Below are 26,815 nucleotides of genomic sequence, written 5' to 3'. Positions count from 1 at the left end.
TGTGTGTGGGACTTGTTCTTTTAGTCCATCTATACTGACCTCCATCAGGTTGCAAATTGAATATAATATTTTTCTGCATCTAGCTCTGAAAAAATATTTGGCCTTCAAGCAGTGTGTGGGACTTGTTCTATTAGTCCATCTATACTGACCTCCATCACGTTGCAAATTGAATATAATTTTTTCTGCATCTAGCTCTGAAAAAATATTTGGGCTTCTAGCTGTGTGTGGGACTTGTTCTATTAGTCCATCTATACTGACCTCCATCAGGTTGAAAATTGAATATAATATTTTTCTGCATCTAGCTCTGAAAAAATATTTGGCCTTCTAGCAGTGTGTGGGACTTGTTCTATTAGTCCATCTATACTGACCTCCATCAGGTTGCAAATTGAATATAATTTTTTTCTGCATCTACCTCTGAAAAAATATTTGGGCTTCTAGCAGTGTGTGGGACTTGTTCTATTAGTCCATCTATACTGACCTCCATCAGGTTGCAAATTGAATATAATTTTTTTCTGCATCTAGCTCTGAAAAAATATTTGGGCTTCTAGCTGTGTGTGGGACTTGTTCTATTTGTCCATCTATACTGACCTCAATCAGGTTGCAAATTGAATATAATTTTTTTCTGCATCTAGCTCTGAAAAAATATTTGGCCTTCTAGCAGTGTGTGGGACTTGCTCTATTAGTCCATCTATACTGACCTCCATCATGTTGCAAATTGAATATAATTTTTTTCTGCATCTACCTCTGAAAAAATATTTGGGCTTCTAGCTGTGTGTGGGACTTGTTCTATTAGTCCATCTATACTGACCTCCATCAGGTTGCAAACTGAATATAATTTTTTTCTGCATCTCTCCCAGACAATAGTTTTGGCCTAATACCACAGTTTGGCCACTCATCTCTGCTCGGTTCCCATCCATTGTTTTTTTGTGCAAACAACTCCAGAGTTGTGAATTAGTTAACCACCAAAATGAGTGGAAAAAGGCCTGCTGCTGGTGGAAAGGGGAATAGGCGTGTTGGGAAGGGGAAAAAAGGTTGTGTCCGTGGAGTAGGTGTTAAAGCAACAGTAACATCTGCACAAGAAAGACCATCTTCCAGCAAAACTAAAATATCTACTTCTTTTAGCGGACAATGTGATAAGATCCCTTTCTTACAGCCACGCCAATCGCTACAAATTCCAGATGAGGCACAAAAACAGCAGGTGCTTCAACGGATATCAAGTGCTCCTTTAAGTGGGCTATCCTCCACATCAACTTCAACATCACAAATACTCCAGTCCTCAGAGGTGTCACCCCAATCGCACTTGCTTCCTCACAGCTCCCAAATCTCCAGCTGCCCTTCTGAGTATGAGGTAGAACAGATGGTTGAGTCTGCAGAGCTGTTTACTCATACTATAGCCTGGGAATCAGAGGTCGGCTCCAGCGCTTCTGTGAATCCAGACAAGGAAATGATCTGCACTGATGCCCAGAATCTTTATGAGTTGGATCCAGGACCAGACGCAGAAGGTTCTGACCATAATGTAGACCTGTAGCGCCCCGAGGGTTCGGCCGCTACAGGGGTATTGCACCTCTGCCAGAGGTGTGATATTCCACTTCCAGGTAAGGATGGAGTATGGACCAGGGCTCAGTTAGCTGCATACAGCACACACCCCATTTCCGAGGGACAGCTCAACGGTGCTCCCACTAGACAGAAGTGCAGGCACAACCGACTTTGTCCCTGTATGGAGTGGGGAGGGGGGTGGAACACCCAGTGCTGTAGGGGCAGATAGGGTTGGTTCCTGAGCGTAGGTAGGAGCCCATTGGTTGCTGGTCACCTGGGCTCATGGCTAGAGGGAAGTATAAAAGGGAGGAGCCATCTTAGATCTGGGTTCAGTCTGTGAGGAGAAGTTGAGAGGAGAGCTGACAGGGAGCAGCAGCTCAGGCTGAGTGCTGCTCCAGAGGCAGGCCTAGAGAAGAGGCCGGAGCCTGAGAGGAGAAGGAGAAGTGGGCCTAGAGAAGAGGCGGAGGAAGGAGGAGAAGTGAGAACAGGAGGAGAAGGAACAAGAAAGGAAGAGAGAGAGTAACAGAGGGGCTCAGGAACAAAAAGGTGGAAGGGACAATAAGAACCCACGAGAATACAGGGTGAAGGGTCAGGCAGATTAAGGGTACCGGATCCCCAGTTGGTGGAGGAGAAACTACCCTCAGTCAAAGACCGGACGTCGTGATCATTTATTGGTGCGACACCTCATCAAACCTGCTAGGAAGGCACCATATAGGACAGCGGAGGACGGGGCCCACGTTTAACCGCACAAGTCCGCGGTAGCTGGACAAAAGTGGGTCACTGGTAGGGCAGGCCACAGAAAGGAAAGAAGGGGGTCCTGTGCCATATTCCTGAACTGCCTGGGAGTTGACCGAGCCCCACACCTGGTGGACGCAGCACGGCTCGGGCAGTCTTCGCCAGCTGAAGTGACTTGGATATTAACAGTGAGTAAAGACCCTGGACTGCAGTAAGTTGTCTGTGTGCTTTTTCGCTCCTCCGGCACTACCAGTACTGGGACTCTCACCACCATCACTCCCACCATCCACTACACTGCCCTGGGGCCGCACTCTTCCCGTGGGGAGTCACACTACCCCAGCTGCATACCTCATCAGCCCCAGCAGTCAGCATGCAGCGGCGGTTCCTAATAACCGCAATCCACGGGTGGCATAGTCAGACATTATATAAAGTACAGTAGAAGACTACCATTGGTCTGACCACCCTGAGCCGCGGGACCGGGCTGCCACTGCTACTCCCAGCGTCTCCCTATTGCCCGGTTCCGCATGCCCCACGGCCCAGGGGGCGAGTCAGACCCTCATTTCCAAACTGTAACTCCTGTTGGTGGAGACAATGAGGAAGACGATGATGAGACTCAAATACCTGATTGGAGCGACAACTTTAGTTTTTTGTCAGGGCAGGAACAGGTTGTCTCTGAGGACGACGGGTGTGATAACACACAGGGTGATGATAACGAGGTTGGAGATCCCACTTACTGTCAACCCACAGTCAGCCAAGAGATGAGGTCAGCAGAGGAGGTGGAGGAGGATGCTAGTGACGAAGAGGTCAGGTTGCGCCTTCCTGGACAGAGACGTAGTACTGGAAGCACGTCAACAACTGCATCCTCAAACACAACTCTGCCTCTCACCACAAGTCGTGGTGGCTCTTCAGGTCGCATGGGTGCTAAGCTTTGCATAGCCTGGGCATTTTTTCAGATCGATAAAGATGACCCAACTCGTGTTATCTGTAACATTTGTCAACAAAAGCTAAGTAGAGGCCAAAAAATACATAGGTTGAGTACTTCATGCATGAACCGGCACATGGACATGAAGCATAAGTTGCAGTGGGAAGCTCACTGTGCTACAATGTGGCCTAGCCGGCCGGGCCAACCACCGTCTGCCACATCTTGTGCATCTGCGGCCTCTTCATCCTCTGTGACTGAGGGGACAGCAGTCACACCTGTTTTGGGACGCAGACCTGCCACCTTTTTACCCGCAACAGCCAGCGTGATTGGCAGGTCATCATTTTCTTTGGAAGTGGTAACACCAGCTGGTGTTGAGCGCTGTCCGACATCGATAGCACCACCTTTGGATCAAGGCAACCTAACATGTCCGCCTGCATCTTCCTCACAGACCGGCAGTTTGCCTGGGACACCCTTATCAACCTCGTTTAAGCACAACAGCCAGCCCTCAGTCCCTCAGATGTGGACAAGTAAAAGACCATTTCCTCCTAGCCATGAGAAAGCTAAGAGGTTGAATTTCACCATCTGCAAGCTCTTGGCTACAGAAATGCTGCCTTTCCGTCTGGTGGACACAGAGGATTTTCGAGACCTTATGTCCGTCACAGTGCCCCAGTACCAGATGCCCAGTCGGCACTACTTCTCAAAGAAAGGTGTGCCTGCGCTCCACCAGCATGTCGCACACAACATCACCGCTTCTTTGAGAAACTCTGTGTGTGACAGGGTGCATTTCACCACAGACACTTGGACGAGTAGGCATGGACAGGGGCATTACATGTCACTGACTGGGCACTGGGTAACTATGGTGACAGCAGGACAAGGGGCTGCTGTCCAAGTCTTGCCGTCCCCACGAGTTGTGTTTCAATCCTCTTTATGTCAAAGTTCCTCCACTGCTTCTGCCTCCTCAACCTCCTATCGGTCCTCCACCTGCACCCAAAGCCTGTCTGGTCATGCCACAAGCTTTCTAACTGCGCAAAAGGGATCCTGCACACCTCCTTACTATGCTGGCAGTAGGGCTCAACGTCATCAGGCGGTTTTTACTTTGAATTGTCTGGGAAATGTGATTCACACAGCTGAGGAGTTGTGGTCAGCTCTGGAGAACCAATTTCATGAATGGTTGTCTCCACTGGACCTGAAACCAGGGAAGGCCATATGCGACAATGCTGCAAACCTGGGTGCGGTCCTTCTCCGGGGCAATGTCACACACGTGCCTTGTATGGCTCACGTGTTGAACCTGGTTGTCCAGCAATTTTTAGCCAACTATCCCGGACTAGATGGCCTTCTGCAGAGGGCACGGTCGCTGTGTGCTCACTTCCGCCATTCGCATCCCGCAGCTCAGTGACGTACATCTCTACAGAAGTCGTTGGGCCTGCCACTTCACCGGCTAAAATGCGATGTGCCTACCCGGTGGAATTCAACTCTGCACATATTGCAGCGACTGTGGCAGCACCAACAAGCCCTGGTGCAATACGTTCTGACATATAGCCTGGGCCAACGAGATCCAGAGGTGGGGCAAATCACGCTGGAGGAGTGGTCTCAGATCAGGGACCTATGCACCCTTCTGCACAGTTTTGAAATGCCGACGAAGATGTTTAGTGGTGACGATGCCATTATCAGCATGACTATTCCCGTGACTTACGTGCTGGAGCACATGTTAAACAGAATTCGGAGTCAGGTGGTGGCACAAGAGGATGTGGAGGAAGTAGAGGAGGAGGAGCTGTATGCGGAAGGGCTAACATCTGCAAAGTCCAGACGGTCGGCAGCACCAAGGCGGCAGGCATGTGAGGGTGGGGGAGATGGTTTTACCAGGGCGCATGGTAGCAGCCAAGCTAGTGTTGAAGGTGCAGGAGCCCAGGAAGAAGTGGAGGACGAACTGATGGAAGACTCATCAGATGAGGGAGACCTTGATCACATTTCTGTTGTGCGAGGTTGGGGGGAGAGGACAGAGGAAGGAAGCATGATTGTTACCTCGCCACCAACACAACAGGGACTTGGTGCTCCTGGATGCGCAAGACACATGAGTGCCTTCTTGCTGCACTACCTGCAACATGATCCTCGAATTTGGAGAATTAGAAATAATCCTGACTACTGGGTTGCCACACTGTTAGATCCCCGGTACAAAAGTAAATTTGCAGAAATAATTCCTGCCATAAAAAGGGATGATCGCATGCAGGAGTATCAGCAGAGACTGTTGCAGAATCTTACATGTGCTTTTCCACAAAACACCAGTGGTGCACGTAGTGAATCTCACAGTTCCAACTTGCCAACCGTGGGACCGTCGAGTGTTCAGCACTCAAACCGTAACAGAAACACAGTATCTGCTGATAACATCAATTTTGCGGAATCATTTCACCACATTTTTAGCTCATCCTTTGCAAGGCCACAGGAGACAAGAAGTCTGACACATAGTCAACGCCTAGAGACGATGGTACAGGAGTATCTCCAAGTAAACACTGGTGCCATGACTGTCACTGGACCCTTGCTATTTTTGGGCTTCCAATCTGGATAAATGACCGGAGCTCGCCACTTACGCCTTGGAGATCTTGTCATGCTCCGCAGCCAGCGTTCTGTCTGAACGTGTGTTCAGCGCTGCTGGTGGTATGCTGACAGATAAGCGCACGCGGGTCTCCACTGATAATGTAGACAGACTCACGTTCATAAAGATGAACCAATCATGGATCCGAAATGACTTTTCTACCCCTGTGTCATCCTGGGGAGAGTAAAAGCTTGATGATTGGTTAAAATCACCTCACCAACCGTTTTAAGCTTTCAAATTACTAATCATGTTTATCTGTATCTTGGCTGGAAAATAATTTGGGCTTTGTAGCAGTGTGCAGTACTGATTCTATTAGGCCATCTATACTAAGCTCCACCAGATTTAAAATTAATAATAATTTTTAGCTGCATCCAGCCCGGAAAATAATTTTGGGGCTCCGAGATGCGCAAGACACATAAGTGCCTTCTTGCTGCACTACCTGCAACATGACCCTCAGATTGTCAGAATTCGAAGTAATCCTGACTAGTGTTGAGCCACCCCCGTAGTGTTCGGGTTCGGTTCGGTTCGCCGAACACCGGGATGTTCGAGGAACTGCTCGTCGAACTGTTCGTCGAACACCTTAGAACACCATCGAACACCGTTAAAACCAATGGCAGGCAAACAAAAACACATAGAAACACATAGAAAACACCTTCAAAGGTGTCCGAAAGCTGACAAACTGCTCAGAAGACGCTCTCTTTATAAAAGCCGGCCGGCAATTCAGCAGCGGCATACACCGATAACCGACAATTTAGATATGAAGGAATAGAGCATCACACATAGATTAGATAGATAGAAACATGTCAGTCACATATATATGAAGTACAGTGACAGTGTTGGTTACTGTACTTGTCATTTAGTGTAAAGGATTTATTAAAAAAAATATTAGTGTTTTCATGCACCGTCTCTTTAAAAAAGCCGGCCGGAAATTCAGCAGCGTTACCCGACAATTTACAACAGAAAGAATAGAGCTTCACACATAGATTAGATAGATAGAAACATGTCAGTCACATATATATTAAGTACAGTGACAGTGTTGGTGACTGTACTTGTCATTTAGTGTTAAAATAAAGGATTTATTAAAAAAAATTGGCGTGGGGTTCCCCATAATATTAGTCTCTAGCGGAGGTTAAACAGATGGCTGGGGTAGATGTTTGAAGCCTGGGAAGGGGGTAATACCCATGGAGCTTCCCAGGCTACTAATATCATCCCCCAGCTGAATACCTAGCCTTTACTGGCTGTTAAAATGGGGGACCTCCCCAAAAAAATGACGTGGGGTCTCCCGTATTTTAATAGCTAGCAAAGGCTAGGCAGACAGCTGGGGGCTGATATTAATAGCCCAGGAAGGGTGCCATGAATATTGGCCCCCTCCCAGGCTAGAAACACCAGTCGTCAGCCGCCCCAGAAATGGTGCATCCATAGGATGCGCCAATTCTGGCATTAGCCTCGCTCTTCCCACTGCCCTGTAGCGGTGGCAGTGGGGTAATAGGGCTGGGGTTGATGTCAGCTTATAATGCCAGCTGACATCAAGCCCAGGTTAGTAATGGAGAGGCGTCTATAAGACACTCCCATTACTAACCCCATAGTGAAAGTTAAAAAAAACACAAACACCCAGAATAAAGTCCTTTAATTAAAATAAAGACACAATTCTTTATTGTTCTAAATTAAACCCTACTTACCGTATCGCCCACTCCAGCTGAAGTCAACGATCTCCTGCAATAAAAGAAAAATAATAAAGCAACATCATCCTTATCTTTCCATGGTTCCCAGGACAGCTTCAGCTCTGCTACATCGAGATGACAGGCTGGACCACAGCAGAACGCTGCCATCCAGCTTGCCATCCCGCAGACACTGAGAAGCAGAGGCATGCTTGCGCTCCTCAGTGTCTCGCTGTGACGGCATCCAGATGAGACGAGTTCATGTCCAATGAACTCAGCTCACCTCAGGCACGTCACTGACAGCGTGGGAAAATTCTCCTGCACTCAGCGCTTCAGCGTGAGAATTTTCCCACGCTGTCAGTGACGTGCATGAGGTGAGTTCATGTCCAATGATCTCTGCTCACCTCATGCACGTCACTGACAGCGTGGGAGAATTCTCACGCTGAAGGGCTGAGTGCAGGAGAATTCTCCCACGCTGTCAGTGACGTGCATGAAGTGAGCTGAGTTCATTGGACATGAGCTCACCTCATGCACGTCACTGACAGCGTGGGAAAATTCTCACGCTAAAGCGCTGAGTGCAGGAGAATTTTCCCACGCTGTCAGTGACGTGCATGAAGTGAGCTGAGTTCATTGGACATGAGCTCACCTCATGCACGTCACTGACAGCGTGGGAGAATTCTCACGCTGAAGCGCTGAGTGCAGGAGAATTTTCCCACGTTGTCAGTGACGTACAAGAGGGGAGCTGAGTTCATTGGACATGACCTCGGCTCATCTGGATGCCGTCAAAGCGAGACACTGAGGAGCGCAAGCATGCCTGCGCTTCTCAGTGTCTGCGGGATGGCAAGCTGGATGGCAGCGTTCTGCTGCCATCCAGCCTGTCATCTCGATGTAGCAGAGCTGAAGCTATCCTGGGAACCATGGAAAGGTAAGGATGATGTTGCTTTATTATTTTACTTTTATTGCAGGAGATCGTTGGCTTCAGCTGGAATGGGCGTGACGGTAAGTATGGTTTAATTTTGAACAATAAAGAATTGTGTGTTTATTTCAATTAAAGGACTTTATTCTGGGTGTTGTGTTTTTTTTTACTTTCACTATGGGGTTAGTAATGGGGGTGTCTTATAGACGCCTCTCCATTACTAACCTGGGCTTGATGTCAGCTGGCATTATAAGCTGACATCAACCCCAACGATATTACCCCACTGCCACCGCTACAGGGCAGTGGGAAGAGCGAGGCTAAGTGCCAGAATTGGCGCATCCTATGAATGCGCCATTTCTGGGGCGGCTGACGGCTGGTGTTTCTAGCCTGGGAGGGGGCCAATATTCATGGCACCCTTCCTGGGCTATTAATATCAGCCCCCAGCTGTCTGCCTAGCCTTTGCTAGCTATTAAAATAGGGGGGACCCCACGTCATTTTTTTGGGGGGGTCCCCCATTTTAATAGCTAGTAAAGGCTAGGTATTCAGCTGGGGGCTTAAATTAGTAGCCTGGGAAGCTCCGTGGGTATTACCTCCTTCCAAGGCTTCAAACATCTGCCCCAGCCATCTGCTTAACCTCCGCTAGAGACTAAAATTATGGGGAACCCCACGCCAATTTTTTTTTTAATAAATCCTTTATTTTAACACTAAATGACAAGAACAGTAATCAACACTGTCACTGTACTTCATATATATGTGACTGACGTGTTTATATCTATCTAATCTATGTGTGATTCTCTATTCTTTCTGTTCTAATTTGTCGGGTACCGGTCTATGCCGCTGCTGAATTCCCGGCTTTTCATGTTTCACTGTGAGCACTGTTCCCATCCCATGGTTGTGACATTACAGTGAGTGGCAGACAATCCCTGCATGATTGGTGCTCTAAATAGCGCCAGACATGCAGGACACACTTTTGGTGCACGAACAGTTATCGAACATAACCTCGAACAGCCGAATTTTTTGCAAATTGTTCGGGTTCGTCGAACAACTCGAACATCGCCCAAAACAGCTCGAATTTGAGATTGGCGAACAGTTCTAGTCGAACACCGCTCATCTCTAATCCTGACTACTGGGTTGCCACACTCTTAGATCCCCCACACTCTTCGATCAACCTTTTCATTTTAATAAAGACCAAAAAAATTGTCACTTTTGAAATTATAAGCATTAGCAGGTTATTAGAAACTGAAATCAAACAGTTTTCAGCTCAAAACTTTATTCTAGGTGATGTTACATTTGCACATAGGACCCCTTGTTCGAAAGGAGCTTCTGAACTCTCTCGTCCATTGAATTTGTCAGGTTTTGGATGGTTTCTGCTTCAATTGTTTTGCATGAGGACAGAATACCCTCCCAGAGCTGTTGCTTATATTTGAACTGCCTCCCGCCATCATAGACACTCATTTTGATGATGCTCCAGAGGTTCTGAATGGGGTAGAGGTCAGGAGAGCATGGGGGTCACACCATAAGTTTGTCCCCTTTCATGCCCATATCAGCCAGAGATGCAGATGTGTTATGTGCAGCATGAGACGGTGCATTATCATGCATGAAAATGATCTTGCTGCGGAATACACAGTTCTTCTTCTTGAACCATGGCAGGAAGTACTGTTTGAGAAACTCCAGATACATTATGGAGTTCATCTTTACCCCTTTAGGGATCCTAAAGGGGCTGACAATCTCTCTCCCCATGATTCCAGCCCAAAACATTACTCCACCTCCTCGTTGTTGGTGCTGTAGCCGTGTTTGTGTGGGGTGTCCATCAACCAGCCATCCTCCGCTCCATCCATCTGGACCATCGAGCGTTGCACGGAACTCATCCGTGAACAAAACTGTTTTGAAATCAGTCTTCATGTAATGTTTGGCCCACTGGAGCCGTTTCTGCTTGTGTGCAGTGGATAGAGGAGGTCGACAGGATGGCGTACGCACAGCTGAAAACCTCTGAAGGACCCTGCATCTTGTTGTTCGGGGGACGTTGGAGGCACCAGCAGCTTCAAAAACTTGTCTGCTGCTATGACAAGGCTTTTTTGCCGCTGCTCTTTTAACCTGACGTAATTGCCTGTAGGAAAGAGTCCTCAATTTGCCCTTATCAGCACGCACACGTGTGTACTGTGAATCAGCTACATACTTCTTGATTGCCAAGACACTTCATCCTGATCATCGCACAATGTTGATTGTAGTCATGCCTTGACCTAAACACTCCACAATTTGTTGCTTCTCAGCAGCCGACACATCCTTTTTCTTTCCCATTTTGGCAGAAAATGTAGGCTGCTTAATAATGTGGGACAGCCTTCTTAAGTAGTCTTGCCGTTCATTGGACACACCTGCCAAACTAATTAGCATAGGTGTCTGCAATTGCTTACAGTGATATAAAGAGCCCTGACACACATCACCATCAATGAGTTTAACTGACAAACAAACAAATTCTTCCCTTATCACTCCTAAACACTTTTTGCATAATAATTTGGAACACAGTGTACATGTGCTTTTCCACAAAACACCAGTGGTTCACGTAGTGAATCTTACAGTTCTAACTTGCCAACCGTGGTCTGTATGGAGTTGTTCAATAAAGGGCCCAAAATTAAGATAACATAGATGGGAGAGGTCTCTATGAATAGGAATTCCTAAGAATTTGATACCCATTGAGGGCCAGGCAAAGGGAAAGTTGGACTGGATGGAATCCTGTATGGATTTGGGGAGGGAGACTTCGAGGGCCTCAGACTTCGCTGTATTGATTTTAAAATTTGACCATGTTACAAAGTGATCTATTTCAGCCTTAACAGCAGGGATGAATATATGTGATTGAGTGATATATACTAGGACATCATCAGCAAATAGAGAGCACTTGTACTCGGTGCCTCCCACCTCAATCCACCTAATATTGGGGTTATGGCGAATTGATGAGAGCAGGTGCTCCGTCACTAGGATGTATAAGAGAGGGGACAGAGGACATCCCTGCCTTGTCCCATTGGTGATTATGAAAGGTGATGAAAATGTTCTGACGCGCCCCCTGGGCCTTGGGTTCCGTGGCTCAGGGCGGTCAAACCAGTGGCGGAACTATTTATGTGGTTTTGATGTTTAAATGTCCGACTACGCCACCCGTGGATTGCGGTCAGAGTGAACTGCCGCTGCAGGGCAGACCGCTGAGGCTGGTGTTGTGGGTGCAGCAGAGCGTAGTATAACTCCCCACGGGAGGAGTATAGCCTCAGGGAAATGTATGCGGAGGATGGGGGTGATGGTGCAGGGCAGCAGCAGTAACGACACGGAGTCAGTGATGCAGTCCAGGGCCTTTACTCACAGTTCTTATTATCCAGACCACTTCTGCAGGTAACGGCTGCCCACGTCATACTGTGCTCACCAGGTGAGGGGCTCAGACAACTCCCAGATAACTTTGGAGCGCTTCACAGGACCCCCTTTGTTTGTCCTTTGTCTGGCCTTTCTTACCAACCCTTCTGTCCGGCTGCCTCGGGCCTCCTCTTGGTAAACTTGGCGCCAGTTTCCCTGACCCTATGTGCTGCACTCCTAGCGGGTTTAGCGAGGGGCAGCGCCACATAAAATGTCACAGCCTCCGGTTTCTAGCTGAGGGTCGTTTCCCGCCTCCACTAGTTTCGGGGACCGGTCTCCCCCTTTGGCCTGACCCCTCCACGCATGTGGATTCGGGCGTGCGGTGGCGACTCGCCCATCCACACCCCTGGGATCCCTTCGTTCCTCGTTCCCGGAGCCTTCTCCACTCCTCTTCCTTCCTTCTTCCTCTTCCAGGCCTGGGCCTCTGTTACTAGGCCCGCCTCTGGAGCAGAGCTCATGCAGAGCCCCTGCTCCCTGTCACTTCTGCTCTGACTTCTCTGCACTGAACTAAGATGGTGCCCACCTTTTATACTCCCTTCTCAATGCACCCAGGAACTGCTTCCGCCCTGCTCCTGCGCTACAGGGTTACCCTTCCTCAGTGTTCTCTCCCCCCACTCCAGCCAGGGACAGGGACTGTCGTGCCCATCTCAGGGGCATATTGGTCGCCCTGCCCCACGGCAATGTGGTTTAATGCATGCAGGTGTCGGGGACCTGATTCACACTCCATCCTTACCTGAGAGTGAGATATCACACCTCTGGGTGAGGTGCAATACCTCTGCAGCAACCGAGCCCTCGGGGTGCTACAGTTCCATTTCTCTTCAGCCTAGGTGACGCATTGCGATACAGGGCCGTGATTTTGGCTATAAAAGGGTCCCCTAGACCCCTACCCCAAGCTTTTTAAGAGAATAATATATGGCGTGCCAGGAGACTCTATGGAATGCTTTCTCAGCATCCAATGAGAGTAGCTAATTACAAATTTTTAACTGCATCTAGCCCAGGAAATACTTTGTGCCTAGTAGCAGTGTCTGCTAGTCAGCGGATTATCCCGGCTGTTAAGCAAGCTACACCACCTGTAGTTTGGACACTTAATTTTTTCAAAGGAAATGCTTCGGGACCACGGGATACTCAGTGAAGAGCATCAGGAGGCACCCCAAGGCATAGGGGCTGGGACTGGCGGTAGGACGCCTTGCGGTGGACAGCCGAGCTCGATCCTTATAAAAGCTTTTTAACTGCAGCAGCTTTAGTGGACGCTACTGGAGCTGGAATTACGCGGCTGCTGGCATGAGACTTGCCCTTCAATAGATCCTTGTAAAAGGATTTAAAGTGTATTCATTCAAATTAGAGAGACGATTTAAATTAAAAAGCTTAGAGCTGCCTCTACCACAGGGGGGCTCGCTCGACCCACCAGCGGACAGGCACCAGTATTGGGAGAGGGGGGCTGGCCGTCAGGGTCCACCGCGGCTCTGGCACAAACGGAGGTGGCACGGGCAGGAACGGACTGGCCGTGTCGGCTTCTCACTTTTTGGATTTTAGAAGGGCATGACATGCCTATATCTGTGTCTCCCCCTCCTTTTACTCCTCCACCTCTTTTCTTTTCGCATGACTATATGTACTTGTCACTTTTCCATGTGTTAGTTATGTCTTCTGAGCTGTTTGTCAGCTTTTGGACACCTTTGAAGGTGTTTTCTATTTGTTTCTATGTGTTTTTGTTTGCCTGCCATTGGTTTTAACGGTGTTCAAAGGTGTTCGACGAACAGTTCGACGAACAGTTCGGCGAACACAAGGGTGTTCGACGAACCGAACTGAACTCGAACACTACGGGGGTGGCTCAACACTACATATCAGTTCAATTGATTATGAGAAAGAAAGTCTTGCAAACAGACCTAAACTCTTGCATTTGCCCCAAAAACTGAAATAGCAATTATCATATTAAATAATAATGCTGCTTTATTATTACTCCTACAACAATAAAAAAAAAATTAAAGCAAGAGCATACGCACACAAGAAGAAAGCAATGCATGACTTGTACACATATTATAAACTACATACAGTATAGGCCTCAATTCATCAAGACGAGTGTTTTGCATGTCAATTTTGATGATCAAGGTGCTGGAGTAGATGCGCTAAATCCATTTAAAGGCATGCGTGTCTTAATTAATTTGGTGCATCTTTTGGCTGTCACGTTACTGCAAGAAATTTATGGCAATTTCAGAATGAAGTACATTACTATTGCAATTTATGCCACTTTTATGGTGTAAATTATAATGAATTAGCAAACTGTGTTTGGCAATTCAGAGCTCTACTTGTTTTTTAAAAAAATTGTCGCAGTTGGTCGGGACTGCATACAAAAGTAAAAAGTTGCACAAAAATTTTCCAGCATTTCAAACCATTGTATGCTAGAATTCTGGTGAAAACTGTTTGATTGTTGGGGCCATAGTGTCTTTCAATTATTTTTGGAGGTAAGCATTTTGGATGTCAGGATTTATTTTAAGCCCAGGTTGAAATGCATAGGAAAAGATAAAGAATAATTGACACATTTCAAGCCTTTACTAGTCCTTAGCTATGACAGTGTTATGATTGAGGAGCAGCAAAGTAGAGACCTGAAAGTGTAAACAATTCTCATTTTCATTCCCCATGGATATTAATCTGGACCTAAAATAAAGTCTTTCTTTTATATAAACTGGATACCGGACTTTTTCCACTTATAGGTCGATTTCGTTTTACATGAGGCCAGAATCATGTAGAGCTCATAGATTGTAAGCTTGCGATCAGAGCTCTCAATTCTCTTGGTATCTGTTGAATTATACGTTTACTCTGTTATGTATTTGTTGTCTGTACATGTACCCTCTGTAATGTACAATTCTGCAGAATATGTTGGCGCTATAGAAATAAAAATTATTAATATTATTATTATACTTCTAGCCCCTATAGTTATACTGAAAAGAGGACTTATATACCTATGAAACAACTATTTCAAATCTCCTTTTCTTAGAACTTTCTATTTCTTAGAACTAATCCAGATGTTCTTTTCTTAGAACTTTCCTGTTATTTCTAATAGAAATACATCAATAAATTGAAAGCTGGGCATTACCATTTGGGGGCATGCCCATGCATACTCTCACACTATCCAATCAGTAGTTTTCGCTTAATCAGGGAAACAACCTGGCAGTACTCTATTGTCGATATATAAATTTCTCTGAAGAGTAACAGAGTAACGACACAACACAAATCTAGAATTGTTGTATTATGTGAAATTCAAGTGTTTACTAGAAGAGACATTTCAGGAGTGGTGACAGATTTTCTCCAATAGTACTTAAATTACAGTGAAGTTCTATGGTGATGCATTTTTGTTCAGAGGGCCTATGGTTGGATTTATGTATTATAGCTGCAAAGTCTCATTCAGATATCCGTTTTTTACTCATATCCAAAAAAAAAAAAAAATTCAGCTCTGTGCTGGATTTGATTTTTATCAGTGTCTGATCAGTGTGGCAGTTTTTACATTGCATTGCAAGAAAAACTGATCTACGTTTTCTTAGCTTCACCTACGGAACAGTCAGTGAATAATGGACAACATTAGGATGCAACAAAGATGGCATCTTTAAGTTTGATCCACAAATCAGATAGAAATTAGATATGCCTATTTTTTTGTGATCATTGAGTGAACATCTCCAAAAAACATTATTTGTCCATGTACTATCGATAAAAAAATGGATAACACAAATACAAGAAAAATGAAAGTCTCAATGAGGGCTAATGCAGATGTTAAACTGAAACATTACAGTCTTGTGAAACCTCTAGTACTGATGTATCTTAGGGCTTGTTCACATGACCGATTTTCTCGTACGAATGCTATCCAAGGTTTTCAAGGATAGCACATGTACCTATGATATTCTATGGGTCTGTGCACTTGGACCAAGTGATCCGCGTAAAAAAATCAGAGACGTCCAATTTCGATCAGTGTGTTGAATCAAAATTGGCAATGCAAGTCTATGAGTCCGTTCCCAAAAAATTGGACTGCACTTGGATGACATGTAAGTATGGACTGATTCTCATGTACTGACAGAATGGAGAAGGTGGACAACCCTTTTTATTTCTCCCTGCATACGAGAAAATCTGGTGTCACTCTGATCAAACGCTCATCAAAGTTCTATCAGAGTAATAGGACTGTTTTTCTCGAAAATGGAAAAAACAGTTCTGTGAATCCTACCCTTACAGTGCTAGATCAGAAAAATGTTTGTCCCACCACAATCACCAGAAAAGATTTATTTATTCAGGTTATATAACTTATGTATTAATTTGCATCACTATATTGTTATAGTATGTGAAAATTTCTGGAAAAAAAAAACTGCAAAGTAGGCTGTTGCCAAAGGTGGTCACATGCAAGTTGCCATAAAATCACTGCACTACTGCAAATGTAACTGTCTATGGTAAAAAAAAACCTGCATTTTGGCATGGCCAGTTGACCACAAAAATTAAACTATTTTTGAAAATGATAAATAACCATTGCGTCTGAGTATTAATAGTCCAGTGATTTTATCACTGATCATCATACAGCATGGGCCTTTTCAAAAAGGATTAATAAAAAGAACATGGAAAATAAATTGAAATGATCTTTCAGCTCCTTTGTAGCGACACATCATCTACGGACAGGGCACTGAAATAAATGAAAGGTTTTTATTGCTTTAAAAGATCACTGAAGCCACAGAAGATTATTACACATTTCACAGATATAGATGTTAAAGTTCTCCCTGTAATGTTTTTTGATCACCATGACGATTATTGCTTCAATAGTTCTTTAATTAGAAAGACAGCGACCATTGTATACCTATTCCTGCTGGCATTTTATTTATGTTCCACTGATTAGTTCAGAATTGGGCAGCGATTAGGCAGACAGCTGCTATTGTGCATCCACTGAAAGATCCGCACACTACACGCTTACCAGAATCATGGATAGCACACATTAGTCAGGCTTAGTAAATGTCTTTTTCTTATCGTTTCCTATTAGTAATGTAAATAAAATGTAACTACATATAATATGTATATTACATGCTGCACAGAATCTGAAAAATTAAAATTATAAGGATTGCCCAGAACTTAGGTCCTCAACGTCAGATCAGTGGAGGTCTGACACCTGATACCACCATCGATCGGCTGTTTGCTACCAGGTTTACTGCATCTTAGCGCCTATTGAAGGGAATGAAAGCTGTGCCGCGGTAACCAAGTATGACCACGATTCAAGGTATAAAGTCGTGCTGATTAGTCTTGTCCACAGTGTAGATTTGTGCATAGGAAGAGAAACGAACAGCTGATCAGTGGGGGTACCGGGTTTCAGATCCCCCCCCACTGATCAGATACTTTTATCCAAATCAAAGAATAGGTCACTTGCAGGTTTCCACTATTAGAAAAATGGACCTAACTGATCAGATTGTAGTTAAAAAAAAAAATGATAATAGTACTCAACCTCCTTTGGTCCAGCACTGGAACTCCGATGTAGCTCCAGTCTTTGTGTTTTGGTTGCAGCAGTGACGTCAGGACTACAGATCACATTAGCACTGCAATCAGTCACTGAGGTCAGAAGCTCTGCTGTTGACTTCATAAACCACCAAGCTCAGTGATCAGCTGCATGCTGCAACTAAGGCCACGGCCCCACTATCAGTATTCAGTCAGCATTTTTTCTCAGGAGTAGGAGCCAAAACCAGGTGAGGAACAATCAGAGAAAAGGTAGAATAGAAACAAGTCACCAATTCTGCATTTATCACCCACTCCTGGATTTGGTTCCCACTGCTGAGAAAAAATACTGACCAAATACTGATAGTGGGGCCGTGCCCTAAAGCAGAGACACTGGAGCAGGGGCAAAGAGCCAGAACTAGACCAACACCTTTCATTGCTCATGCTGGTATGGTGGAAGCAAAGCTGAACTTTGGAATCTTGAGAAATGCAGCAAAAATCAGCAAGAAAAGCAGCAAAAAATCAGCAAAACCACTATTTGTCTGCTATTATTTTTACTGCCAAGAGCTGCAGAATAAAAAGCAACCTGTGAACATCGCCTAAGTCTATGACAGTCTCATTCTGGCCTCATTCTGGCTCTCATAAACTGACACTGAGTAGTGACTTCCAGATCACTCAGCAAATACTGGAGTGATCCAGCAAGTCACAACCTGCAGAAGGCATCCAGAGCGGCACTGGGAACAGCAGAAGATGGTGGCTGGTATGTTTAAGACAACATGCAATTTAGATCAGTAGTATGACTGCAGTGATGCAATAGAAAAAATTCTGGAGTGGTGCTTTAAATATGCCTTGGCAAGTCTTGCTATCCTCGGACTTAAAATTTCAGATGGTGGTCTTCTGCAGCTATGTACTCAGCAAGTGACTGCAAGTGGAGATCTTATAGATCTATAATTTGTTGATATGTATTATACTATTTTATACCTTTTTCATTGTTTTATGGAGCAAACTTACCTAACCCCTTAGTGACCTGACCAATTTTTTGAAATCTGACTAGTGTCACTTTATGTAGTAATAACTCTGGAATGCTTCAACATATCCCATAGATTTTAAGACTGTTTTTTTGTGACACAATATTTTATAATAATGGTAAATTTAGGTTGATATGTTTTGCGTTTATTTATAAAAATATCAGAAATTTGACACAAAATGTTTTAAAAATAGCAATTTTCAAACTTTGAATGTCTATCCCTTTAATCTCAGTAGTCATACCAAACAAAAACATTAATAAATAACATTTCCCTCATGTCTGCTTTACATCAGCACCATTTGTAAAGTGTTTTATTTCGTTAGCATTTTAGAAGGTTTAAAAATGTAGCAGTATTTTTTCATTTTTTCAAGGAAATTTACAAAACTTATTTTTACAGGGGCCTGTTCAGTTTTGAAGTTACTTTGGGGGTCCTATATGTTGGAAACCACCCAAAAGTCATACCATTTTAAAAACTGCACCCCTCAACACATTTAAAATTTCTTTCAGGTAGTTCATTAACCTTTCTGGTTATTTTCAGTAAGTAATGGAAAGAGGCTTGACAAGAATGAAAAAGTTTATTTTTGCCACCTAAATTTTGATAACTTCTGAACAGGCCGCTATAGCCGGAAGACTCTAAGGCCGTTATTTGGTTATGAACTACCAAGGCAAACATCAGGACCGCACAATCAAGATCTCAGGGTGCCAATGGGGTTAAAGATTGACCCTGTTAACTATTTAGATTCTGTAGTCACTATTGACAGCAGAATCTAAGAGGTTAATTGTCCATGGTTGGTGCCAGCACTGATCGTGGCTGATGCAGCAAGTTGTCAGCTATAGTGTACAGGTGACAGCTACAGGATTGTCACCTGTAGGGGAACGCTAGTCTCATTTCGTAGGTCAGTTAAAAGACATCTAGTGGTCACTAAGGGAACAATTCAGACAGTATTGAATACTGTCCTTGATATACTTATTGTTCTTCTGACTCCTAGAATTAGTTTCCTCTCCTCTGTCAATCTGCAACTTGTTTCCTAACTTTTATTTAACGCTACTTTCAGTTTTTGTGGGTCACATTTCCTATGAAACTGCTACCTCCATTTGACAGCGTTGTCTGAAACCCTGTTAATCAAAATTGGAATTCACTTGCATAAAATCCATGGAACCAAGTAGCATTATATCAACATTTCATTTTATAGGACAATCATGTTGAAAAGAGAGAATGCTTTTCATTATTCTAAGTTGTCCTTGAACATTGGACTTTTCAAATCAACCTTCATTCTAATTCACAATAACATGTTGCTAAGTAACTAATGCAATATTCTGCTGGATTTTAGTCAATATATATAGCTATATATCTATATCAATATATATGAAACATTTTCCCATCATTGGTACAAGAAAGTTATTTGATACATTGCTAACAGCAAAAATAAAAGTTGTTTAAAATGGCTTTTCATATTCTACGTGACTCCCCAGAATCACTCATGAAGGGGCCCTATTGCTATATAATATGTCTGATTATTTCCTTTACATCGAACCTTACAAGGCAAGAATATAATGCACATAATATATATACTGTATATATTGCATCAAGAGGTAAACAAATCTGCCAAAATCTAAATTCGGTAAATTAGTTTCAATTTGTCAGAGAAATTCGATTTGCTTTAAATGTATTTGATGAGAATAGAATGAGCCCAGATTGTTTTTTTAAAAAAAAAAAACAACTATTTATTATGTTATAAGGTGTCCTAGACCTAAGGTATAATAGATGGATGGACCTTGAACCTTAAAAAAAATCATACTCATTTTCATCTGCACCTTGAGCTCCCTACCCATTCTCTAATGGCTTCTTATGCCCCTGCTCAGTCACCGGTTTCCTCTTCACTCTTTGGTGGCATTACCTAGTCCTTGACACCCGTCATGACGTCACAATGTGCATCAAGGTCTATCTGATGCACCAGAGAAGAGTGAAGAAGAGACAAATGTCAAAATAGAGCTTCTGCCTAGGAAGCCGGTTGAGAGTTATGGCAGATGGGACAGGTGCGGGTCTACGTGAGAATGATTTTCTATCGTCTTTTTAACACCTTAACAGTCTATTTGAATCGAGGCAAAAACTGTGGCCTGATGGCACCATTTTATTGGCTCTGTGCGAATGGAGTTTCCAAAGATTCAAATTTGTTAGCATCCACAAATCTTGGGACGTTCTAAACTAATTTGCTTCATTTAGAATCAATTTGCTCATCCTTACTTATAGGGTGTAAAGCTTGTCTAATGAGGACAAATTCTACCTGTTATGCACACGCCCGGGCTAAGCGGCGTGTGCATGGGATTGATAGTGATTCCACTGGACCGTGCCGGAGAGTGTATGCCTGGAGGGGCGTGACTAAGTATTCACCCGATCCGACCAGGGTCGCACGACGGCATACGACGCCAGTGCACCAAGGAGGAACCGAGCAGAGGGACCAGGTGCTACTCCAGGACAGACCCCGGACACGGCTGTTGACCCACACAGGAAAATACAGGAACAGACTGGTATGCAGGCAGGCGGGTATGCAGGCAGGCGGGTATGCAGGCAGGCGGGTATGCAGGCCGGGGGGTAAAGGTAAGCACAGATAGAGTGCAGACAGGGAGGCACTAGCAAGTAGGAACACAGGCGGGATAGGACCCAGTACACACCGGGATTCAGGAACAATAGAGGCAGAGGGGTACAGGCAGGGCAGGACAGGACTGCCGGAGCAGCGGGCAGAAGCAGGGCAGGACAGGACTGCCGGAGCAGCGGGCAGAAGCAGGGCAGGACAGGACTGCCGGAGCAGCGGGCAGAAGCAGGGCAGGACAGGACTGCCGGAGCAGCGGGCAGAAGCAAGGCAGGACAGGACTCTGTTCACACGGAACAGACAGGAAGGGAAAGACAGAGCCAGACACCCACAGGGTACTTGCAGTGAAGTAGCGAGTGGACCACAAACTCACAAACGGGAGTACAGAGACAACAGGCAGGAGTTAGGTACGAGTACAGACTCTGCAGGAAAAGGAAGGGAACGGACAAAGAGGCAAAACAGGTAAAGGATAGGAGAGAGTTCAGACTGGAACTGAGTGTACGGAGGAGACCGACACTGCAGCGGGATACAGGAGCGGGTCTAGGTAATCGGCCCCTAGAAGGCGGGAGGAACAGGCTAGGAGCGTGTTCAGACAGGACAGACTAGAGAACACAGAAAGGACTCAGTTCAGACTCGGGAACTAATACCGCAAGGCAGGAGAAATACAGGACTTAGTTCAGACACGGGAACTAATACCGTAAAGCAGGAGACACACAGGACACAGTTCAGACACGGGAGCTGACACCGCAAGGCAGGAGACATACAGGACTTAGTTCAGACACGGGAACTAATACCGTAAAGCAGGAGACATACAGGACACAGTTCAGACACGGGAGCTGGCACCGCAAGGCAGGAGAAATACAGGACTTAGTTCAGACAGGCCTGGAAATACAGCCTCCAGGAAAGGCGGACAGGGAAACAGGAACGGGACCTGGCAACTTCAGAGTGCAAGCACACACTGAAAGAACACATATGCTCAGGCAGGGATAGAAGGGAGCTGCTGAGCTATATACCAAGTGTCAGACAGCAATTGGCTGAGGACGCACAAGGGGTGTGACCCACAGCAGGTACAAAAAGCAGGAAGTGATCGGGCGCCGCCCTTAAGCAGCAGAGACAGAAACAAACAGACAGCATGGAGGGAAGCCAGAGAGACATTCTGGACAGGAGATCAAGTGCGCCCTCTTGCACAGTGGGAGATGGACCACCATGCAAGGACGCCGCCAGGTATGTTACACTACCTATATGAAATATTATGGCATATAATTATTTCCACTGTTCAACTCCCACTGGAGCATTTCGTAAGGATAATTCTCACTCTGGCAAACACAAACTATCTATATATTCCATGGACAGTCCTTCATCTTAATGGATGACATGTAATATAAAATTCCCTATGCCGTGAAAATGTTTAGACGGTCGAGACCTTTTTTCCAATAAAATCAGCTGTTTGCCCAGGGTCTTAGTTGACTGAACATAGACACTCTACAAAGGGCACTCACCAGTTGGTAAATATAAACTCTTTATTCCATATAGTTTAAAACCAGCATGAAGCATAGGGGGGAGTACAAGGATAGTTATGGACAACAGTCTTTTTTGTGTGAACTAGGCTGTACCATGTACTCTATTCTATGCTTCATGCGGTTTTTAAGATATATGGACTAAAGAGGTTTTTTTTACCAACCAGTGAGTGCCGTAACAATTATGTTTTTAGGAGAGTGTCTGTGATATTGGAACTGTTTTCTCATGCATTTGAGCAACACCAGATGCCTGGGATTCAAATAATGGTGTATAAGGTGTGCTGGTATTGACTTGAATGTACTATATATCGAATCCATGTGGCTGTATGATCTTCTGACTTAATTAGTGTGATTTTCGCAATGATATGTTCAGTTGTTGTATATTGAGCAGTATTATTTTTACGTTTTAGAACCATAATCACCTATTTAGCCACTTTACTTTCCAGCTGAAAATATGGCACATTTACATCCTCAGTAATATGCCACTGCAATGATCATATTAGGAAACTACATAAAAATGATTCCCCACAATATATTATTAATATCAAAAATCATTAGTTCTTAGTGAGAGGAAGCCAATAACCCAATAACCTAGAGGGCTAAGAAGAACTGTCATTACTTGCCAGCAGGATCTATCAGCAGGCTGACATGAAACCTGTGGCATGACATGAAGTCTGTCTGACTTTTGTTTCAAGTCCTAACCTTAGAATAAAAAAAATAGATGAGAACTTATTGTTTACACACAGATTAAAAAACAAAAAAGAATAATAAAAAAAAAAACAATATAGACCTAATACTGTTCATGGAGGAGGTTTTGCTACAACTTTTTAGAGTCTAGGCAGCAATTGTTTGTGAACTATACAGCTTGGAGTCTAAGGTTCTGTTACATATACTAACGAAAACTAAGCACATGTTGTGTGGACCCACTCCCAGGAGTTTGTATGTTGTTCTTTAGAATAATCAGAGAATGCAGACCAAAATTAATGACCAGCCCTACCCTCACCTACTGTATCCTCACCCATCCCTTGTAGATTGTGAGCCCTCGCTGGCAGGGTCCTCGCTCCTCCTGTACCAGTCGCTGTCACATTGTGCTCAATATTATTGTAATAGTTCATGTATGTATACCCCTTTTTCACATGTAAAGTGCCATGGAATAAATGGCGCTATAATAATAAATAATAATAATAATAATAATAATGTTGCTAAGCATAACACTACGGTTATTAAGTGGTTCTTCATCAGATCTGGGTACGAAGACTGTGGATTTTATTGGTCTTTTATAAGCTGGGTTCCAACCGCAGTTTTTGCTTCCCAAAAATATGGAATATGGGTGAACAGACATACAACGTTCTGACTTTTTATCAAATCTGGGACCCTGTAGAACTTCAGTTGAATCATGCTCAGCTCACTACTGACAAATACCACCACTTAAAGCAGATTCTGGGTTACTGGTGTCTTCATTTAGGACAAGACCAACTGGCTCTGGCAACATAATCTCCCCTAATTCCACCATATACTGCCATGCAAATGACTGTCCTTTTTTGCTAATTGCCTACAATGCGGTGCAAAATGTTATTGTCACAATGTTCAAACCTATGTTAACATCAGGTCTTTCAGCCCAAGTCAAAAAGTATACATGTAACAATTACATCAAATAAATATAAACATGACAATCATCTTCAACAAGTGAAATAAAATGCAAATTGCCAGGTTTATTAGAGGGGACACACCATATGTTTTTGTTACATATGGAGGGATAACTTTTACTGTACTGCTGTGGACAAAAGTTTTGAGACTGACACAAATTTTGGTTTTCACAAAATTTTTGGTGTATCGGTTTTCACAGTGGCAATTTGCAATAACTCTAGATTATTATGAAGAGCGATCAGATTAACTGCTTAAAATTGGGAAGGCATTCCTTCCTTATGATTGAATTATAAGAGGAAACTGCCTGCTTTAAAAGGGAGCCAGTGATTAAAATCATTGTCATCTTCTGTAAAAATTAGCCATGTTTACCTCCAAGGAAACATGTTCTCTCATAATTGTTTTGCATCAAAAGGGCTTTACAGGCAAGCACATTGCAGATTGTCAGACTGCCCCTAAATTAACCATTTATCAAATCATGAACAACTTCAAAGAGAGATTCAATTGCTGTAAAGAAGACTTCAAAGAGACACCAAAGAAAGTACAGCAAGTGCCGGGGCCATCTCCAAAAGAGGATTCAGCCTTGGGGTTGGTTTAACACCGGGGCAGAGCTTGCTCAGAAATGGTAGCAAGCAGGTATCAGTGCATTTGCACACAAGGTGATGAAAAAGCCTTTGGAGGCTGGTGTGGTGTCAAAAAGGGCAGCAAAGACAACACATCTTCACAAGAAAAACATCACAGACAAACTGACAATCAGCAGGAAGTACGTGGATTGGATTGCAGAGGACTGGGGTAAAGTTATTTTCTCTGATGAAGCAGCATCTTCAGACCGTTTGGGACATCTGGAAGACTAATTGACCAGTGAAGAAAAGGTGAGGCTACCATGAGTATATTAAAGCATTACATGTATAGGGTAACTTTTCATTTAAGGAGGTGGGCTAAATCACAATTTTTATTAAGAACAGTGCCATGAATATACAATGTCATCTAAACCTCCTCCAACAGCAACTTCTCCCAAACATTCAGGAGCAATTTGGTGACCAGTGCTCTTTACAGGATAATTGGTTCATGATGTCACAAGGCAAAAATGGTAACTAAGTGGTTTGTTGAACAAAACTTTGAAATTTTACTTTTTTGGCCAGGAAGTTCCCAAAATTTCAATCCCATTGAGAACCTGTGGTCAATCCTCAAACACAAGGTGAACAAACAAAAAACAGAGATTGTGATAACCGCCAAGCACTAGGCAAGAATGCATTGCTTTCAGCCAGGTTTTGGCCCAAAAACTATTATTCAGCTGCCAGGTCGATTGCAAGTCTTGAAAATTAAGACTCACCACTGTCAATATTGAGTCCTTATATAAACTTGATATATTTGTTAATAAATGTTTAAATATCTATGACGTGCTTATAATTGTACTTCAGCAGCCATAAAAACATCCGATTAAAAAATCTAAAAACAGTGAAGCAGAAAACATTGTGAAAACCTGAGTTTATGTCAGTCTCAAAACTTTTGGCCATGACGGTACTTTACTGAGGTATGTTACTGCAATATCTAGAAGTAAAAACATTGTGAAAAATGTGTTGCATTTGTGTGATCCAACAGAGTGAATAATATTTAATTGTGGAAAGACCTCTTCATGTTAAACAATTATTTTCACATCCATTGAAAAAACAAGTATGGAATGATGACCATGTTCCAATTTTAAATCTGAAAGCATCATTGATTTTCAATGTAGACCGATGTTCCCCAACTCCAGTCCTCAAAAGCCACCAACAGGTAATATTTAAAGGATTTTCTTAGGATTGCAGAGATGATAGAATTATTGCCTGTGCAGGTGATGGAATTATTACCTGTGTAATACTAAGGAAATCCTGAAAATGTGACCTGTTGGTGGATCTTGAGGACTGGAGTTGGGGAACACTGATGTAGACAATCAGCATGTATATGTGTAGAACAATCTGAGATCCAACTTTAATTTTTACTGCAGATACTTTGAAAAACCTATGTTGGCAAATCCAACATGTGAGCATAACGTAAGGGCATCACATATGCAGTATAATCAAAATCAGAATGCAGAAAAATATAAATGGGGACACTACACATACTATTTGAAATTAATGCAATACATACAAAGCAACTCTTGTCTGGATTCCTTTTCCAGTGCTTCTTATCCTGCTGTTTCAGTGATGTAGAACGTAGAGATGCATGAGCAGCAGTCCGGGGGTTAAGCATCAGGATATTCTGTAAACAATGAGAAATGCAGCCATTATTACGCATGACAGAGGAAAAGAAAAAATAATGAAACCATTTCTTACATTTAGGCCACGGACCCACTATCAGTATTTTTTCTCAGGAGTGGGAGCCAAAACCAGGAGTGGGTGATAAATGCAGAATTGATGACTTGTTTCTATTATTCCTTTTCTCTGATTGCTTATCACCTGGTTTTGGCTCCCACTCCTGAGAAAAAATACTGACCGAATACTGACCAAATACTGATAATGGGGCCGTGGCCTTACATGTATACTGGAAGAAATGGTCAAGAACGGAGGAGTAAAATAAAGAATTAACTAAAGCTAAAAACTGAAAGGAAATAATGAATGAGTGAAATTTTTGAAATTCGATTTGCCTGATTTGGCAAATTTTACCAGGAAATTCAATTTGTGGCAAATCAATTTGTCTTGTATAAAAAATAATCCAAAGTCTTCAATTGCTTCCATAAACTTGCATGACATTAGTAGTGTTGAGCGAGTATGTTCTATTAACTCTTTCGCCGAGTATGCTCGGGCCGAGCGCCGAGTATTTACAGCTGCTCGGTGATATGTTTGAATCACTCCCGTG

The 26,815-nt window shown here is 43.8% G+C and overlaps 1 protein-coding gene across 1 annotated transcript in view; it reads right to left on the bottom strand.

Annotated features, from left to right (window-relative positions):
* The window catches only part of DPYD (dihydropyrimidine dehydrogenase), a 2,479,659-nt gene that overhangs the window by 2,271,198 nt on the left and 181,646 nt on the right, over positions 1–26,815 (bottom strand). The window contains exon 2 of the mRNA XM_073643235.1: positions 26,108–26,218. Coding sequence (XP_073499336.1) covers positions 26,108–26,218 — 111 coding nt within the window. The remainder of the gene's footprint in view (positions 1–26,107; positions 26,219–26,815) is intronic.

This window comes from Phyllobates terribilis, unplaced genomic scaffold (assembly GCF_046119375.1).
Source record: "Phyllobates terribilis strain yellow unplaced genomic scaffold, ASM4611937v1 Scaffold_8__6_contigs__length_399053987, whole genome shotgun sequence".
In the NCBI taxonomy this organism is placed as follows: Eukaryota; Metazoa; Chordata; class Amphibia; order Anura; family Dendrobatidae; genus Phyllobates; species Phyllobates terribilis.
Note: the sequence above shows the minus strand (reverse complement) of the source record. Positions and strands in the feature narration are given on the sequence as shown.